This window comes from Anomalospiza imberbis, chromosome Z (genome assembly GCF_031753505.1).
Source record: "Anomalospiza imberbis isolate Cuckoo-Finch-1a 21T00152 chromosome Z, ASM3175350v1, whole genome shotgun sequence".
Taxonomy (NCBI): domain Eukaryota; kingdom Metazoa; phylum Chordata; class Aves; order Passeriformes; family Viduidae; genus Anomalospiza; species Anomalospiza imberbis.
In genome coordinates, this window is record NC_089721.1 from 13052804 (window position 1) to 13072939 (window position 20136).

Consider the following 20136-nt stretch of genomic DNA (forward strand, 5'->3'; position numbering starts at 1 on the left):
TTAATTTCATTTATATTTTCATCAATGCACTTCAAGAGAAGTGTTTGTGGTTATTTCTCTATATGGAAATCATTAGGTATTGTGGAGCTTACGACAATGAACATCTTGTGTAAAAATTAGCCTGAATGAGAAAATGAGAGATTATACATGACTGATGTAATCTCAATTTCAACTCCACATTAATTTCTTAAGGGGCAAACATTTAAAAAAATAAATCAAAAATCCGAAGACCTATTAAAGAGACTCTCCATTCATGCATCATAGATATTCTCTGCTGTTTTTGTGTTCCTTAGAGTTTTTTTTTAAGTAACAAATACAGTAACAGGGTCAGAAAGCACCAAATTAAGTTTAAAAAATATGTCCCTATTTGGAACTTCACAAAAAAACATACATACAAAATCACTGATACTAGATTTAAAGCCTCTCAGTTAGACTTTCCAGTTACAGTCAACCAGTTAAATATACATAAATTCAAATATAAATATTTATAGTAATATAACCGCAACTCTACATCATGACAATTGGTCTCTAACAAAGTCATGTATACATATAGTACCGAGCTTCCTGGGCTCCTTCCAAAAATAACACTTTCAAACCAAGCTGCCTGGTTAATATAAAATTATGATGGTGAAAAGAAAGATTTTTTCATATATATCAACCTTTTCACAAAATTGGAATTTTTAGTCTGTACTTATTAAACCACAGAAATATGAATACCTACCCTGCATTGTTACTGACCGCTGTTATTCCCTTTACTCCAGTCTTCAATAAACCCCCAATAAGGTTTTCAGGAATCCCACACAATCCAAAACCTACAGAAAATATTAAAAAAAAAAATATGTAACAAGTGTTTGAAAGAACACAGAATGTTCAGAAGTATGGGAATTAAAAATCTTTTCTGAGAAGCTCCTTAGTTAACTAAATAAATCAACATTTCCAGAAAGACTCTAGTACTGGAATCTCCCACTCTCCAGACACTTCCTAGTGTGGAGAAAGCTCTTTACCCATCAGGGTGGGCCTTTAGGGAAGTGTTCCAGGGCCATGGCTCTCCTTATGTGTGTCCTCCCTGTACCCATTATTCCTCGTTCTCTTTCTACCCATTTAATCTTCCCATCTTTGCTGCACACCCCATATCTTAGCCTGTGTAATTAGGTGATAAAACTCTGGAGTCTGAACACCCTTGGGATGATATCTGTCTGGAATCACAGTAATCTAGATCTCCACCAAGGTACAAGAGCCTCACACTCCCATCTATTATGCAAGACTCCAGTACATCTAAAATGAAATAACATGTCACACTAAAAGCACTACCTTTTCACAGGATCATGGAATCAATTAGGTTCTAAAAGACCCCTAAAATCTTCAAGACCAACCTACCTTGGCCTCAAAACTTATTTTCTTCACGAATTAACAACAACAAAAACAAACAAAATTCCTGCAGAAGGAATTTTGCCTTGGTATATATCTCCATTGAAGTGTTTTACAATGTTACATTCATTACTTCTGCAATATTAAAACAACCTAAGAAATAGATAAATCACTTTTTTAAAATACAGATTGCACAGCATGAAACTGTGGAAAGTGTCTAGAATATCCAAAAGTTCAGGTCACAGTGAAAGTTAGTATGATGCAACTTATTGACTCTTCTGGAAATACCACACATAAGCATTAGGTGTTACATAGATAAGTATTATCTTCACTTCCTAACACAGAAACAGGTTAGGCAGTTTGTTGAAGGTCACAGAGACCCAAAGACTAGGCAGACAAAAGATACAGAGAATGCAAACAAAATAATCAAACCATGTGAAATGACAATTGTGGTGTTATCTTTTAGTTAAATGGTATGCTCTGTCTCACCCCTGGAAAATGTACGGTTTATTCCAAGCCTGTGCTCCTCCCCTGCAGTATCCTGTGTCTGTAATCCCATTGGCCCGATCTGTTCTGCGCCCAATTTGAATCTCCCTGTTCAGTGTGCCGGGGGGACGGTTCTCTCTCTCTCTTTGCCGGCTCTCCTGGCTGTGCTCCCTCAGCCCCTCTCTCCCCCTCCCCTTTCCCCCTCACTCCCCTTTCCCCTCTCCCCCTCAGAAACCATGCTGCCTCCCGGGGGTAGGACCCCAATAACCCCTCATCTAATGAGCACCCTCAGAAGCCGTGTGGAGTCTCCTTGCCTGCCTGCTGCCACCAGCCAACTCACAGCCGAGGGGGGCCCCACCCCGAAACACGCTGTGACAGACAATGTGAAACCATGCTAAATAACATAGTTTATGAAAATAACAATGCTATCTTGAAAATTCCCAAGCTCATTTTCTGGATTCAATCAAATAGAGTCTAGTTTTTGCTAGCGGGGGAAAAAATCTATTTTTCCGAGGCTTTTTCCCCTTCCCTAGGACACAACCTGGACTTTCTCACTGAAAGAGTATGCCCCTCATGAGCAGAGTAGGAAACCACTTGTTTAATAAATCATGCAATTCCATGGATACTCAAATTAGTTAACAGTAAAAGAAACATGGTAAATGAGTAAAAAGTTTCTCGTTAACATAACATGATTGCAACCATAAAGAATTTAAATATTTACCACCAACGAGTATAGTTGCCCCATTGGGTATATCTTTCACAGCTTCAACAGGATCAGTGTAAAATTTGGTGTTGCGATGACAGCTGGTAGAAAAATAGCATCCACAGATCTGCAACAACAATAAAAGGAACAAGAAAATGAACAAAAGGCATTAGACAGTAGCTTTGTAATGAAGACCATGCCTCTGGCTAGATAAGGGGGAAATAGATACAAAAAGATATTGCTGCTGTAAATACTAAGGGGGGGGTATGGGGGGAAGGGAGAGCAGAGGTGAGAAGGGAGGAAAGTATGGGTCTCCAAAACAAGAGAATTCCATCCTGAATTACTGACAAATTGTTCCTTTCAGAGGACAGATTTACAAATGCAATTCCTCAGCACAAATTGGAGCCATCCACAGTCTCCTTACATAAGCTTCAAAGGCATCCAGACACTAAACACAAACAGAAATTGCTGAAAGAAAGACAGCACCACCACGAAATTTGAGTGGAAGCCACAGAACAACAGAAAAGACAGCATTGTACTGGCAGTATGGTAAGCAGGGACACCCCTCCACAGAGTGAACCCTCCTCCAGTTTCCCTGTGCAATCTTACAGCTTTCTAACGCAGTCTTAGTGATCCATGTGTTATTGAAGAACAGCCCATAAACAAGGAGACTCCTTGAAATATATGAAATATGGAGGGCAAGAGGGAAATCAATACAAATCCCACCCCCGAATGTGGACCTCACAGTGCAAAGCCATTACACAGCAGTCATTATAACTTATATATGTAATGTTTGGTACGTAGTCACAGTTACCTTTTTTCTCTTTAATATTTATCACTAATACCATGCATTAGTACTACTCAAGTATTTGTTCAGGCACCAGAAGAAAAATTAACACCTAAGTCACGATGTTGAAACAGTCTCAGTAAATTCAGAAAATCTGGAAGCTAAAGTACTACCTACTGGTGTTTCAAGTTCTAGCTTGATAGCAGGAGTGAAAAAAATTATATTGTGAAAGTGAGAGAAAAATTAATAAATAAACAAGGTAATCTACACATTTTGAAGACAATAGTCAAATTCTTCGCTGAAGAGTTACCTTAAGAGTTACCCAGAGTTACAACCAGGGCAACAAATTTTGCCTCAGTTTCAGTATTACACAAGCTGTTCTCTTTTTATAATTAAAGCTGCAAGAGTTTATACTGAATATTAAGAAAACCCTTCTGAATGGAAGCTTACCTCCTTCCCAGTGGAGACCCTGATGTTCCTCTGCTTTGAAGGTCTCAATAAAAAATCAGTATGTGGGTCATAAGAAACAATGTCATGTGAGAAAAACTGCAACAGCCTTCTGCATGCCAAATTATACCATGAATGTTTCTCCACTGATCCATGGTACTCAAAAAGTCACAGAGTCAAGTGCAGTCCCTTGAGACTTCCCTGAGGGAAACTTTGTGCATATCTTTAAAAAGGGTAAAAAAGGAAGACCCCAGGACTACCAACCTGTCAACCTCACCTCTGTGCCTGGGAAGGCCATGGCACAGCTCCTCCTGGAAGTTGTGCTAAGGCACAGGAGGACAGGGAGATGACTCAGGACAGACAGCACAGCTTCACTGAGAGCAAGCCCTGCCTGATCATACTCCTTCTGTGATGGAGTGACCACATCAGTGGACAAAGGAAGCGCTATGGATTCATCTGCACTTCTGTAAAGCCTTTGACACAGTCCCCTACAATGTCCTTGTCTCTAATTTGGAGAGAGATGGATTTGATTGCATGGATTTGGTGGATGAGGAATTGGTTGGATGACCACAACCAGAGGGGTGTGGCCAAAGGCTCAGAGTCCTGATGGATATTGGTGTTCCTCAGGGGTTCGTGCTGGGACCAAGACTGCTTAATATCTTCATCAATGACAAAGACAGATCAGCTCCACACTCAGCCAGTTTGCAGGTGACACCAAGCTAACCAGTGCAGCTGACAACCCTAAAGGACACAATGCCATCCAGAGGGACCTGGACAAGCTCAAGAAGCGTGTCCATGGGAATCTTAAAGAGCTCCACAAGGCCAAATGTTGGTGCTGCACCTCCATCAGGGAAACTCCAGGCCTGTACAGACTGGGAGAAGAACTCACTGACTAATTGGTGCTGCTGGTGGGTGAGAGGCTGGACATGCCCCAGCTGTCACTATTGGACACGAAATGAGTACACAGAAGCTTAATAAATTCAAAAGAGAAAAAGAGCTAGTTTTATTTAAACAACTGGTATTTATAGAATTCCAAAGGTGACCGTGGATTGGAGGATGGAATTACCACTTCTCCAACCACACTGGTCCAAAGATCAATCAATCATTTCTCTCCACTCACAGAGAAATACGTAAACTATTCTATTTATACATGAAATTTTGTGGGAACTCTGACTCTCAAATATGTAAACACTATCAGAAGGCTAAAGAAGTTTTATGAGAACTTTAAAACTTTCAAAAGAACTATAAAATAAAACTTAACACTTTTAAAAATCAGGGCGACAGCCCAGTCATGGGCACTTACAGCCCAGAGAGCCAAACATGTCCTGGGCTGCATTCAGAGCCCTGTGGGCAGCAGGGCAGGGAGGGGATTCTGCCCCTCTGTTCTGTTCCAGTGAGACCCACCTGGAGCACTGCATCCAGCTCTGGGGTCCTCTGAACAGGAAAGACATGGACCTGTCAGAGCAAATCCAGAGGAGTATTAAGTGCTGGCAGCTTTGGGAATCACAGTACAACAGGGCTGCAAGAGGGCTTGAGGGCCAGGGCTGGAAGGAAGCCAGGCCTCTGCTGTGTCCCTGTACCCACGCACAGTAAAGTATTTCAGAGGACAAATGGTACCTTTTCTTTCATCTTCCTGACTGTGTGCAACAGTGGTGAACAGAAACGCTGTGTTACACAAGTGTGCATTCACAGGCTGGATATCTCTAATGAGTGTATCTGCTCTTCTATCCTAAATATGTTCCTCTCCTCGTCCGTTTCCTACCCACCCCGTTGCTTGAGAGCAATGGGCTTTCAGGGACCTGAGGCACCAGGGATCACCCATGCTTTCCTGCACACCAAGGCAGCAAGCTAAGACCTCAGGAACTGGTGGCAATTCTGTCAGGTTTAAGGAAGTAACATGGGGACAGATGAGCTCCTTCTAAGAATAATCACCAGATTTTAATTATCTGGAAAAGGAAAAATATGACATAGTAAAACAAAACCTGAAAGTGCTAAGATTTGTTCATAAGGATATCTGGAGTAGTAAACATAGGCATGAGAAGGTGAGCTTTTTCAAATAAAATAAATTAAGAAAAGCCACAGAGACACTTCTGGCTGAAGAAACAAAAAAATAAGTTCGCTATGGTTACATGTGGGCTGGAAACCTTTAAATCCGTGAGATTTCGCAGAAGCTTCCCATAGGAAGAGAGCTGCACGGCTGCACAGCACACGTTTATGGGTAGCAGTAGATGGCGGGGCTGCCAGCGAGCTGCGCACACCTGCTGCCCACCTCCGGGAGAGGAGGCGGTGAGACCAACGTGGGAAAACACAGTAACACACTGTGACTGTGCTGCCTTTTGAAATGATGGGGATCTAAATTAATAATAATAAATTAAATATAAAAACAAAACCAAAAAAACTCAAAGCCAGCCCTCCTTGCCAGCCTCTCAAGGTCACCGCATCCCCACCCGCTGCCGGGCCCGGGCCTGCGGCGCGGCCGCGCTCTGCCCTCCCTCCTCCTGCCGCCGCCCGGCCCGCGGGGCTGCGCGGGACAAACCCCTCACGAACAAAGCCATCGCTTCCCGCGGGGCGGCAAGCGCCGCGCCAGGGGCGCAGGGCGGCCGCCCACCCGGGGCTCGGTACCCCCCGCCACACACGCCGATCCCGGCGCGGGCGGCTGCGGGTGGGGGCCCCGCCAAGGTCACCCGGAGGGCAGGGCGAGGCGGAGGGGCTCGGACCCGCCTTCCCCGCCGCCCCTCGCCCTTACCTCAGCCCTGCGCGCGGCGGGAAGGAGGATGCGGCGGCCGGGGAGGAGGAATTTGAACGCCGCCATCTTCGCGCTGCGCGGCTGTCGGGGAGCAGAGCGGGGTCGGGGGCCGGGCCGGGCTGGGGCGGCGGCTGCGGGAGCCCAACGCGGGACGCGGGAAGCAGCAGCGGCGGGACAGCGGAACCTGCGGGCGGAGGGAGGGCGAGGGGCTCGGCCCTGACGTGCGCTGACGTCGATGCGCCCGAGGCGGGGCCGCCGACCGAGGGGGGCCGGAGGGTTGGGTGCCTCCCGTCTCCCCTCGGCCGCCGGCTCCGCTCGGGACCCGGGAGAGCTGTCCAGCCGCTCCGCGCCTGCCGAGCACAGGCAGCCCGTCCCGGGTGCTGTCCCACGGGAGGGAGCAGCCCCCACTCCTTGCAGCTCCACTGATACCTCCGCTCCGTCGTCATCGTGGTCCATCGTGGTTTGTTCATAGAAACCATAAGAACCCGCGCAAAACACAGGTGTGGGCAAACGGTATCAACCAGAGGCACATCAGTGTTACAATGTTACAATCACTTCAGAAAACAAGAGCTTTTCATGGTTTTCTTTCCTTTTTCCTGTTTTCCTTTCCACGATTGCCACAGATGGGCAACTCAGATGTGCTATCTCAGCCGTTTCCCCCATAAAGTTAAGGTTGCTTAAATTTCTATGTTGTCACTTTGTGACCAAAGACTAGCAACACAAGAATTAAGCAAAGGGCAGAGCCTAAATGGTTAAGTTTCCAGTGCATAGTCCTCAGGGTGACCCAGACTCCAAAAAGCACATGCTCTCACAGAGCACCGAGACTCTATGTTTGGGTGGGAAAATGTTACTAGAATAGATGTATACTTGTTGAAGTGGCAGCCACATGATGTGAACTGCTGGCCCTTTTGCTGCTGCTAGAAGGAAATTTCAAAATATGCCTCTGCTATTATTTACACTTCCTAAAAATACCCCTAATGATCAGTGCATGCCCTAAAGATGCCCAATGCAACAGAAGGATTTACAGAAAAAATGTGAGAAGCTGTTTAGAGGCAGGAAAAGAAAAATTCTCCTCACGCACATGACGGGAGGTCACACTTCTGGCAGGTCATGCTGACCCTTGTCTTGTTTCCAGGCAGTTTCCAATGCAGCTGCCAGCCTCACTGTAATTTGCCATTGTGGTAATCAGCATGCGGAAGGATAAGCTACAAGGAAAACGAGGTCTTCAGAGTGTGCTGCTGGTCTGTGAAGTGTTCCTGCAGAACCCGCCCATTTTATTAAGAACACTGCTCCAGCCTTGCTGCTGGTGGTCCATGGCCTGTGGCATGCCACTCTCCTATGTAAGCATTTTGAAAATTGCTGGTTCCTGTACTTACAGTTCACATAACAGGCAAACCTTGCAGATACCAGTGAAATGTGGTGGGGACACCTTCACTATTGTGAAAGTTTTCAGTAGTTTTCTAGTTATTCACCATATTTAGCAAGTCAGTTAAGTTTGAGATGGTGCCAGGTGAAAAAAAGCTACAAATTACAGGGACATGATGAACTAAAACCAAAATAACAGTACAGCTTGTATTTTTCCAGGACTAAGCATTAGTATAAAAGTTTCACTGGATTTCTGAACCTTAGTTCTATCTAAATCTTGTATAAACAAGTAAATTCCTTAAGTAATATTTATTTTCATGACAAAACTTCCTAAGGCATAGAAAAACTTGTCTAAAGAAAGTTTATTCTCTTCAGTAAGTTATCTTCCTTTAAACCAATTTCTAGAGTGCACTCTAGAATTTATCAAAGTGTTCAGCAGTGAGTATTTGTTAGATACCGAACTAGCATTTATTTTGCATGGAGTTTGCACTGTTTGGGATTCCAGCAGTGCTCCTCCTTGCAGACTGAAAGAAGGGGACTAACTGCATGCAGTAGGTATAGTGATGAGTATTAATACCTCCTTGGAACATCTATTATGCAAAACTGGTTACTCTACTTACATAAATTAGTTTATGAACTAAATTTTCCTTATCGGGTGCTACAGATTATGTTAACACAATTTTTTTGTGTTCACATGCTTTGGACTGTAAGCATTTTATTTTGGCTTAGAAAAGTTCCAAACATTACTGTAAGAGTAGATAAAATAATTTCTTCCGGAGTTGCTTAGAAAGGACAGTAGATCAACCTTTTTTAAGATTTCTGAAAGCTTTTCATACAATGAGAACTACAACTAAGCAGCCAGTGTGAAACTAGTCTCTAAAATGACTAAGAATTTTTCAATATATTATTTTGTTTAGTGAGGTAAATCACATGACAGCAGTAAATGTGAGTCAAAACACTTTCCAAATTCAACAGCATTTACGAATGAGGAGAGTTTTGAACCCTTGGTGCCCAAACAAGTCAGCAGGTAGACATTCTGGAGCTACCACAGGTTAATCATTATATACACTGTATAACACCAGCTCTACTTATACTACTACCAAGCATAAGATGTCAAAGTCAGCACACCAATATAGTGAAATAATATTGTCCAAAGAAGACATCAAAGAGTGAGCAGGTAGTTCAGAGGTTTACCTGCACAGGGGGAAGAACTGGAATTCTGAGGTAAATAACTTTGTTTCTCAATGATTTTTTTTCTTAAATTCATTTATACTTCACCCAGGCTTTAGCTAATTAAAACTTAGCAATTTACTTTTCTTTCAGACCCATTAGAACTTGACAGGAAAATTCAGTTAGTGAGGCATGAAAACCATATATGGAGCCACAGAGAAGGGAAAGCTCATTTAACTCTGCAGCAACTAGAACACACAGACAACACCTAAACTTATCTTCAACATGTTAATAGAATTTAGTGTTTCAGTACTCTTGGTTATTACTCAAAATGTTAAGTATTATTTATATTATTAATTTAAGAGCACTTGCAACTCATCTTTGAAAAGTGCAACAAATCTGATTCCCTTGACATGGGATAGCAAGTCGACAAAAATCGAAACATTATTTCATGGCATCCTCATATTCCTGTGAGAATGGAGTGCTACAGGGAAAACAAACAAAGAGAGGATATAAAACTCGTGATACTCACCAAAAATATTAAAAAATAACAAATATGATGAGAATAAGAAAATACTTATGATCTCTGTGTGATACATACAACAATTTTAAGATCAACTCATAGCACTTACAGAATATATAACTAGGGGAATACAAAAGGGCTGCTACCTGCATCACTAATGATCACACTAGGAAGCCATGGGAACTTAAATATTCAACTTACTTATTAACAAGATTTCAGTGAAAGGAAGGTCATTACAAAGAAAAATTGGTATTTACGAGTCTAATTAAAACTATATATGTTGAAAGTCAGCAGGGATTAAACAAATATAAGTTCAAACATAATTAAATATAAATCCCAAAGAAAAAATTAAACTGGAAAACAAACAAACAATAAGAAAACCCTAAAAGCCATTTTCTAGATGTTTATGGAAATGTAAAGCAAATAAGAGAAGCACAGAGCCAAGGTTTTTGAAGCAAACAACACTTGAACCTCTTGAGGAATCTCTTTGTTAACTTTTCTTTTATAGTCCTTAGCTTAAGGTAAAGAGGGATAACAAATTATGAAAGGATAGTGAAGCTACATAATAAGGAAGAACCAACACCCCTTTGGCAAGAGCAGTTCTTCATCCATGAAGGACTTCTTGAGCAGATAATAGTAAGTCCTCAAATATTTTTGTTACAGTGCAAATTGCAGTAGAATACTAGAGCTCATCTAATTAAGAAATATTTTTTTTAATTTAAAATTTTAAAATAAAACTAAAAAAAAAAATAATCCAAACCAAACAAACAGCATCCCGTCCTAACTGTATGAGGAGTTCCATACAATGAAAAACAGTCTTAGGGTTTTAAGGTTTTTTTTGTTTTTGGTTTCATATTTGTCCAGTTTTCCTTATACCAGACTCATATTTTGGTTAGAATGCCCTACTTTCATATAAATTATATTCTGTATCTTGTCAGATGATCATATTATTGTTACAAGCTAAGTTAAGCAATTATGCATAACTTTTAGAAGCCACTGAATATTTTATACTCAGCAAAATTTGAGAATTAAGTTACCACTGCAAATTATTAACCTTGACAGCACTTGACAAGTAGCCACTGAAATATCAACAGTTAAATCAACAATAAAGTAGTTACTAAAATTTTGTAGTATTAAAAAATGGCAGAACTTCAAACTTTCTCTCCACTGCCAATGCTGCATCTCAATTCAAAACCACAGTACTTACAAGGTCTAATTATACAGCACTTGAAGTGTCATTTTTCTTTAAACAGAACTACAGAGTCTGTTACTCAGCATGATCCTCAGCACTTCTATTCACAATTATATATTGCTCATTTAATAACTGGTGTTAATATTGTCTAAAAAAGTTAAGTGCAATAACCTTTGACAGTGACAGTCAGTATGTCTAACAGTTCTGAAGAAAGGGTAAGTAACTTATCATTCCTTTACAGCAGGAGTGAGGAAACCCCAAAATGTCTATTCAGCATGTATTTGCAGACATCAACTGCACAAGTTCTGTATGTTTGTGTATTTGATATTTATGGAGGACGGTATAAATGCCTATTCAGAAAATGCTACTACCCTCTGACACCTCACATTTGCCATGAATTTTCTGGTGCAAGTATGCAACAGAATCAGAAAGTCTTTCCACCCACACCCTCTGATCGAACTGAAAGAATGGGATTTTTTACACTCCATACCCTGGTGCTGTCAGGGTAAATATAGCAAAAGTGGCTGCAGAAACAATAAACTGTAAACAGGAATTCTGAGCAGCTGTCTCACGACAAGTCAGTTCATGTTTGGTAGCACTACTGTAACAGGCTTTTCTGGATTTTGCAATGCAATGTTACATTAATAAGTTGCAGAATATTTTTTCAAATAAGGCTCAAGAGCAACAGAATGTACCATAAAAACAGAATGGAGGTAGACTTTATAAAGCTGCTAGTAAACCAATTTTATTCCTTCCATTTTATACACAACATACAGAATGAATACAGAGCCTTAATGAGATTATGCAGGTATTCTTTTGCAGAGGTTGTACAGAGTAAACAGATCACATGCACACACCCTATCCCACACCTCGCTAGTGCTATACAATAAGTCTACAAGGCCAAGCTGCCAGAGCTGTAAATGAAGAAAGGGAACACCTGCCTGGTCAGCAGGTTTCGCCTGCAACTGTGGTTTCCTCTTTGAAACTTGGACTTTGCCATCTATTTCATGGGAGCTTAATTAGAAAGCACCATTTCTTGTCTACAAGAATCTCGCACACAAACTCATGCATGGAGTCTAAGCCCTTGTAATTACTTTACCATCTATTGACAAGGGAGAAAATTCAATGCATGCAAGTGCCAATACATCTTTGAACTGGTTTGGATGCTAATTGTTTTTCCTAATTATTCTAGTCCATCCAACTGCAGAAGGAGCAGCTGTCTGGAGGTCAGAACAGCTGCTCCTTCTGCAGAACCGCTTCCCCCTTACAGTGGGCAGCTTATCAATGGCTTGGTTAGCATTCTCAACAATCCAAAGCTTGCATGTCTAAAAGCAGACAGCCCTTTACAGTGACATTTCATTTCTCAGTCACAAGCAAATTAACAGAATTAATAAGAAATATAAGAACTTGCACACAAGATAGATGGAAAAATATGAAACATTTGCTGTTAATTTTTTGGAAGGTGGTTTCAAATGAACTGCTACAATTCACTTCTCCATCTTTTTAAAAGGCGTCTTAGAATCCTTGAGTCATAGAGGATCATGCTTTCCTTCAGCCATCCCCTGGTTTCGGTAAAGTAAATCTGTCTGATTTTAAAACTAGTTCTACAAGTACACACTCATAAGGAGCTCTGAAGTCTGCTAAGCCTAAGCAGTAGATTCCCTGCATTTACAAGCACACAGTTGCTTGTTGCAAACCTCTTGGGTTTCTTGCTCTCAATTTCAGCATATCTGACCATCTCATCAGAGATCCTGATAGTATTTTTTAGGGGCCAGGTTGATGAAGACTTCCATGCTCTGGTTTTCGAGTTTTGCAGTTTCAGTAAACACAATCATTTCACATTGACATCACTTCCATGAGATGTCCTGGTTAAAAGCTGGACTGTACTGAGCGCGTTGGTGACACCCCGTGGCATCCTCCTGAACTCTCTAACATAAATGGCTTCGAGGTCTTTGACATTTGTCTTCTCAGTACCAATGCCCGTTCTCACTTAAGACTAGCAGGCACCAATGAAGTGCTACTTCTGTAGCAAGTTTGGCATAGAGAACATTAGGTAGCAAAGGTAACCAGTAAGACTGGATTGAAATGAATTGCTATGGGAATGGCAAAAAGGTCTCTAGACTCCCACATCATTTTAGAATGTATAATTCACATGACTATATAATTTATCCAAGTGATAAACATGATAGTTTTTGCTTGTAGCACATTTATATTGTTAATAAGTTCAAGTAATCACTTGAAGAAATTTCACTTAGCTTGCAAGTCATGCACAAGAGGAACCAGAAAATTTGTCAACAATCTTGAATTTTTTGTTTACCTCACAGTGTAAAACCTCACTTATCATAGTTTGCCACTTCAACAGTTGCACGCTGTAACAGAGGAATTACCTTTGACAAGATTAGGTCATCAAATTCAGTATGTTTGTATTTATTTTCTTAGGACTTCAGAAGATGGGGTATTTAGTTGAGCATAGGCTCAAGAGGGTACTCTTGGCAGTTGCACTTACAGGTAGCAGACTTCCAGCAAACCAACCAGAACACCACAGATACCTCACATTCTCCTCCACATCTAACATACAACAAACACGGACTTCTTGCTCAAGCAAGGGCAGTGCATTGATTTGCATAGCTGAACATCCCACTGTAGTACTGGAAGAGGGGTCAGGAGGCTTTTAACATGGATGAGCCTTCCAGCCACATTAATCTGATGCAATCATGTAAGCACAGTTTAAAAGTCAGTGTCATAGAGAGTGGGAAGACATGTCAAGAGACCCAAGTAGTTGATTAAACTAATTTTCTTCCAAGAGTAAAGCTTGCCAGACTAAGGCATGACATCTGTCTCGTGTACACCCCAAGTACGCTTTATTCATTTATTCTTATCCATTGCATGATCCTTTCAGGAATGTTGGTTTGGGTTTTTTGCCCTCAAGACAAACCCCAGAAGAACAAGAAAAGCTTCAGTGCTAAGTGCTACATAGATTAATACAACACCCCAATTAGTGGATTTAATTTTGCTATGATCCAAGGGAATTAACTGTATAAAACCTCTTACAAAGGCAAAAAAAAAAATCAGTAAATGCCAAATAAAGATTCTCTCTGGGAATGCTACACATAACAGTTTCAGAATGAAGCTACAGTCTCATATTCAGATATCAGCTTGATGATTCAGCTGCACACTAGGTCTGTGCAAGAAATGGGCAGCATTCAGTCAAACAAGAGAGCTGATGCTGCAAACCAATGCATCACACTAGACTCTAGAATTAATACACTTAAAGATGGGAACATGTAGTAACTAACAAGAGTCTGTTTGACCAAAGAACATTACTTCTGTGTTTGCTGTAAGTCAGTTGTGAAATAATACTATAAATTACAAACACAGTGGTCTGTAACATTTGGAGACAGGGATGAAGACTGATGTAAGCAAGTTCTCCCAGACCAACACTGACAGAAGGTAAAAAATGAGACGTGGCAGGCGCAGCATTCCTCTGGATGAAGGCATACAGTGTACACCCCATTCTTTGTTCATTAACCATGTAACAGACAAACCCAGATTTCCCTGCCTGTTGAAAATAAACCATTTCATTACTTATAGATGATTGTACAGAAGATTTATGATTCCTTTCTAAAAAGAAATTACTTCAGATCTCCCTCAAACAGCAAGAAGTTCTATATGTCTGTCTTTAATGCTCCCCTCTTCTATGGAGGTCACTTTAAAAGATAGTACTTCCAAGATCAAAGTTCAGTGTATGCCACTCTAACAACCAGATATCAAACTGCTAAATTACCTTCTGTGTTTAGAATCTATTTCAAATCCAGTTCCACATTGTTCCAGTGGCAGGCTGTAAGAAAGCAGCTGGTTCATATTTTGTCAGGGCACCACCTGAACTGTAAACAAAATAGAAAGCAGGGAGAAGAAAGAACAGCCATATAAGATCAGACAAACAGAAATATGACACACCAGCAACTTCTAATCATTGGCATTCATATGCCTCTCCAAAATAAATATATTTCACATCTATTGACACAAAGGTAAAATTCCATTACAGATCACCCTTATTCTCTGATTTTACATTTGGCATGGACAATATGAATATCAGATGCTCTCACCTGGATATATTTCAGACTACACAGCCTAATTTTAAGAGGGATGACTGAATTTGATACTGCCCTTTATAATATCATGAATAATGACATTATGAATAATCCCATGACATTATTCCATATGAGTCTAGATTCTGGAAATCATTTCATAGTCCTTAATCCCACAAACATGAAGGAAATATTTGGTAATAATTTTCCACTTCCTTAGCATTATTCTGAGTAAATTCCAGTTTTATTCTCCTTCCCTGATAATTGCAAAGCCATGAAACAAAAGAGGTAGAATATATGTCTCCTTTTCTGAACATGAAGGGTGTCTGAAAGGCGATTACCATACTATTGTCCATCAGATATTACTAGAGATATTATTAGTTACAACAACCCCCATGAAGCTAACATGCAGTAAATAAATACCTCAGTTTCATATTGTCTGGGCATAAATACAAATATTTATTTTGCTTATATTCAATAACAGAAATATCTACTTCAAAAAATACGGTGATGAAAGACAAGCGGAGGACCAAATATACATTTTAATAAATTTAGCTTTACTCAAGTATTTTTATAACCAACTCTTCTTGTACTCCTCAACTAATTATTCATGTTTGCAAAATAAGGGCAAATACTTATTTTTGAAATCATAGTAATTCTGTGTCATTCTAAGACGCTGTACCAAATACAGTCTTCTAACTTCTGCCATTTTCTACAGGACTTGAAGCATGCTCTGTTGCTTTATTTGCTACAAACTCAAACTAGCCAAATACATCTGTATGAACATCCATGGTACTCTCCTTCTTAGTTTTAAACACAAATTTTGACCACAGACTCAAAAACTGTTAGGAATCTGCTAGTTAAGGAATAAATCTAACAACTTCTGAGTCTTGTCTGATCAGGTCTGATCTAATCTTTCTATCTCTCTAATTCCATTATTTTTTTTCCATTACTAACTACATCCACCTCCACACAACCATTTTTTCCCCAATCTTTTTTTTTTTCCTTTAACATTAGGAGTCAATTCATAATCAAAGCAAGCATTAAGAAATCCAGTGATCATCAGCATCAGGCTTTGTAACCTCTGGTCAGAGGACTAATTTGCTGGAAGCAAATTAACTTTCTTTCCAGAGATCCAAATGGTCAGCAGTCAGAAGGCTGAGGGGTGACCTCACAGGAATATGCACCCTCCTAACCAGGAAGAGGGAGGAAGAGGAGAGGAAGGTGCTGATCTCCCTTCTCTGGTGACCTGCATCAGGACATAAGGAAATGGAATGACGCTGCACCAGGGGAAGTTCCGGCTGGACATTAGGAAGTTGGACTTGCTGATCCTTGTAGGTTCCTTCCAGCCTGAGGTATTTTGTGATTCTATGAACATATACAGTTCACTTGAACCCACCAAAATTCCTCTCTTGGCTACTTTCCCCAAGAATTCATATAAGGTTATTATAAATATTACCTATTTTAAGTGTCACAGTTTAAGAAAAATTGCACAGTTCAAAAGATCTTGAAGCTGCTAATAATGATAAAAATTTATCAATCCCTGCTGTGCAAATCTGCATTTCTTAAACGATACTGTATTTTTGATTAAAGCTAAAGACATTTCCCTAGTTTAAATAATATTAAATACACAAAGGAACAATTCTTTTGTGTTTAAGCACTGTTTCTTTAACTTTCAATATAAATAATATGTGTCCTAGAGCTACTAAAGCAGAGTAACTATGTATATCCAATACATTACTTATTCTAGTATGTTCCAAGTTTTCAGGTATTTGGACATGTCGGGCTAGCCCAGTTTCACAGTTACATATATCAGAGCAGTTAGCAATTGTTGATGGAATACCATAGGACAAAAAAAACTCCCAAGCATATCATTACAACCAGCCTGTTCTCTATCAGCATACACATTTACACACACACACCAGAAGAACAAGAAGAGCATGTGGTCTGGAAGGGAAGAAGCTACAGAATCCAATGTAGCAATCTACAGCATCTACTTTATATTTACCCCATGTATACATATATGCACATTTACATAGAGATACATTTATATACCGATCCAAAATATCAGGAGAACTGTAGTGGCAATTGCCCCTGAAGGACAAAATCATGCTAGCTTTCCCTCTTCCATCAACTGCACTGTTGACACACAATAACACTCTTCCTGTTATTCTTCCATCAATTTAGGAACAGAGCGTGTCTCTAAACAGCAAACACCTTACCTCATCCATATTGATAACAGTAGCCTTAAAACAGGTAGTGCTAGGCACTGAAAGAGCACAAATCTCACCTGAATTCCCTCACCAGAGATCATTTCATCATAACTGTTCCCTAGAATATGAAGTGAAATATTTTTTTGCTTCAACATAATTTATGGTGTCACTCGGAGTCTCTTTTTAAACAGAAATATTCAGAAAAATATTTGATGCACCTTCATGTGAAGCTCTAGAAATTTGCATGCTATGTTTCCCAAGAAATGGTGAGAGGAAGAATAGTGAGAGGTTCAGCAAACCCTGAACCAGTCCACTCTCCTTGAAATATCTGACAGACAGGGATTTCATTCTAACAGGTTGAAAGAAAAAGCAAAAAATAAGGCAATTGAGGTCACCATTCCCTCAAATAATCAGACACCTTGTCTTTCACCAGTCTTCAGACTGGTGCACTTTGCATGGTGTGAGGAAAAGGCAGGCACAGCAGCTCCATAAACTTCAAAACAGAGCTTGGGGGTTTGGTGCCTAAGGGAATACAGCTTGGGGAAGGGATGGGCACGAGGCTGTTCAGAGCCCAGTCCAGGCAGGAGAGAAGCAGAGACTGCCAGGGGCGAGGCTTGCCAATTGTAGTGAGGAGGCAGCACCCCAGGCTGGTTGAGCCCCTCAACCCTCTTCCAGGCTCTGCAGTCTCTCAGTTACTTGCCAAGAAGTCTTGTCATCTCTCTTGCTCACAAACCAGCTCCCAGTGGGAGTATGTACAGTATGAGAGAAACAAATGCCAAGAAAAATGCCTCTAGAGATGTCTTCTACTCCCTTACACATTTCATGATAAAAATCAAGTTGGGGGAAATAAACCAAACACTACAAATAATCCAAGAGAATTGTGGGTCACCACCTTTTTAACCTTTGTAGCAGCTTCTATTTTACCAGCTTGGAATTAACAGAAACACACCTCTTTCATCTCAGCAACTGATAAGGTCAGAACCAATTTCAATGGATATTTACAGAAAGAGTGGATAACAATTTCTGGGAATAAACAGTCACTGCATATACACATAGTTTTAAAATGGATACAACTAAAGTAAGCTGCAGCAGTGCCTGAAGCACAGGAAGAAAAAATACCACTTCCTTTATCAAAGGAATCAACATACAACCATTTCGTGTTTTGTTCTGGTTTAGGTTGTTTGGAGCTCTTTAACTTTTTTTTTTTTTTTTTTTTTTTTTACAGGAGACATCTTGAAGGCTGCGTGACATCTCCTTCACTATTAAGGGCTGATGCACTTGCCCACTTGACTAGGTATGAAAAAAGCAACATTTAAATCATAGCTGGGGGTTGAAGAGGAGAAGTAAGGACCAAGCAAGCAAAGGGTCTGAAGAAGGGGATGATGTCTCAATCTCACAAGCCTTTTTCAGTCCCAAAACTGGCAACAGGGAAAGTGCTGTATTTCACTTACGGCATGAAGCATCATCTCCTCCACTCACAGGTTAGCTACCAGAATACTTTTTGGCATTCTTAACACAGCTGTTCCTTTGATGAAAAATTGCATCTGAAAACCAACCATGCAGGAATGAACAACAATACATATCCAATCAAAACTCTGATTTCCTCTATAAATCAACCATTTTGGGAAGAAACACAATTTTTCTTTTTAGGTTCTACTTTTTTGTTGTATTTAATCTGTTTGGCAACTCTTTCATAAGACAGATAACAGCAAAAATAACTCTGCCTGTAACCAGACAGCTTTTCACTTCTAAAGCACTCCAGTAAGTGACACTTTATTTTTGGGGAATGCAGGGAGGGGGAGGCTTGGTGAGTGAGTGAGTGGTTGGTTGGTTGGTTGGTTGGTTTTTTTAGGTACTTTGGTGGAACATAGGCAGTGACAGAATGAACAGCATATGACCTCAAAATGGGAAAAAGTCTTTAGTCAATTATTCTTTCAAAATATTCAAGTTGACAAAATTCTCAATATCGTGTGAGTTTGTTTTACTTTACTAGAATAGGCACTGAGGTATTAGCTTTTTACAGGTAGGTAAAGATATGGAGAGGGCTAGGGAAACAATATCATAAAATGTAGCACTTTTATAACTAGACAACATGAAGTATTTGATGATTGACTGTCAGATAGTAGGAAGATGTTAAAATAAAAGGAAAGCTTACAGTTTTCCCCTCATATATACAAACTCTTTATTATTTATGAAGTTCATGAAGAGTATTATTAAAAGCTGGACAAAATGTTGGAGCAAGTGCTTCATTTCTCTAATCAAAGGTATTTCGTTTCAGGATTATTTAATGTATTTTTACGGCTGTAGTTCTGTATTTTAAGTAATTAAATGCTAAAATGTAGTTTAAAAAAAAAAACCCATATATTGAAAAGTAAGTGTGGGCTTGATCTTTGCTGCCTTTGTTTCAGTTTGTTTTATGGGCAACACCTATTTTGCAGTGAGGCTGGAAAGCATTCATTGATAGGCGCAAAACCCCAGTCAAATTTTTGCAGTGGAAAAGGACCTGGGGGTGCTGGTGACAGCAGCTGAGCATGAGCCAGGGTGTGCCCAGGTGGCCAAGAAGGCCACTGGCATCCTGGCCTGGATCAGCAATGGTGTGGCCAGCAGGAGCAGGGCAGGGATTGTCCCCCTGTACTGGGCACTGGTGAGGCCACACCTCAAATTCTGCTCTGCAACCTGCAATTCAGGAAACATATCGAGGTGCTGAAGCAAGTCCAGAGACAGACAATGGAGGTGGGGCAGGGTCTGGAACAAGTCCTGTGGGGAGCAGCTGAGGGAGCTGGGGGTGTTTATCCTGGAGCAAAGGAGGCTCAGGGGTGACCTTATCACTCTCCACAACCGCCTGAGAGGAGGCTGTGGCCAGGTGGGGGTTGGCCTCTTCTCCAGGCAACCAGCGACAGGAAGAGGGGAAATAGCCTCAACCTATGCCACGGGAGATCTAGGTTGAATGTAAGACTGTTTCACAAAGTATTTCATAAAACAATTCAAAAAACATTTTTCAAATTGCTTCACGGAAAGCGTGTCCCTGGAACCGTTTAAGGAAAACCT

General features: G+C 40.6%; 1 protein-coding gene across 2 annotated transcripts in view; it reads right to left on the minus strand.

Moving 5' to 3' along the window:
* OXCT1 (3-oxoacid CoA-transferase 1) overlaps positions 1–6773 on the minus strand; it is an 85338-nt gene extending 78565 nt beyond the window's left edge. Inside the window, exons 1-3 of one of the 2 annotated variants that reach the window (XM_068176162.1) lie at positions 6538–6770; positions 2576–2684; positions 722–812 (exon numbers count right to left, since the gene is read on the minus strand). In XM_068176162.1, coding sequence (XP_068032263.1) covers positions 722–812; positions 2576–2684; positions 6538–6603 — 266 coding nt within the window. In that variant the 5' untranslated portion in view covers positions 6604–6770. Of the gene's footprint in view, positions 1–721; positions 813–2575; positions 2685–6537 lie in introns of both variants that reach the window. The other variant, XM_068176163.1, reaches the window with a different exon arrangement.
* Between the last annotated feature and the right edge of the window lie 13363 nt (positions 6774–20136).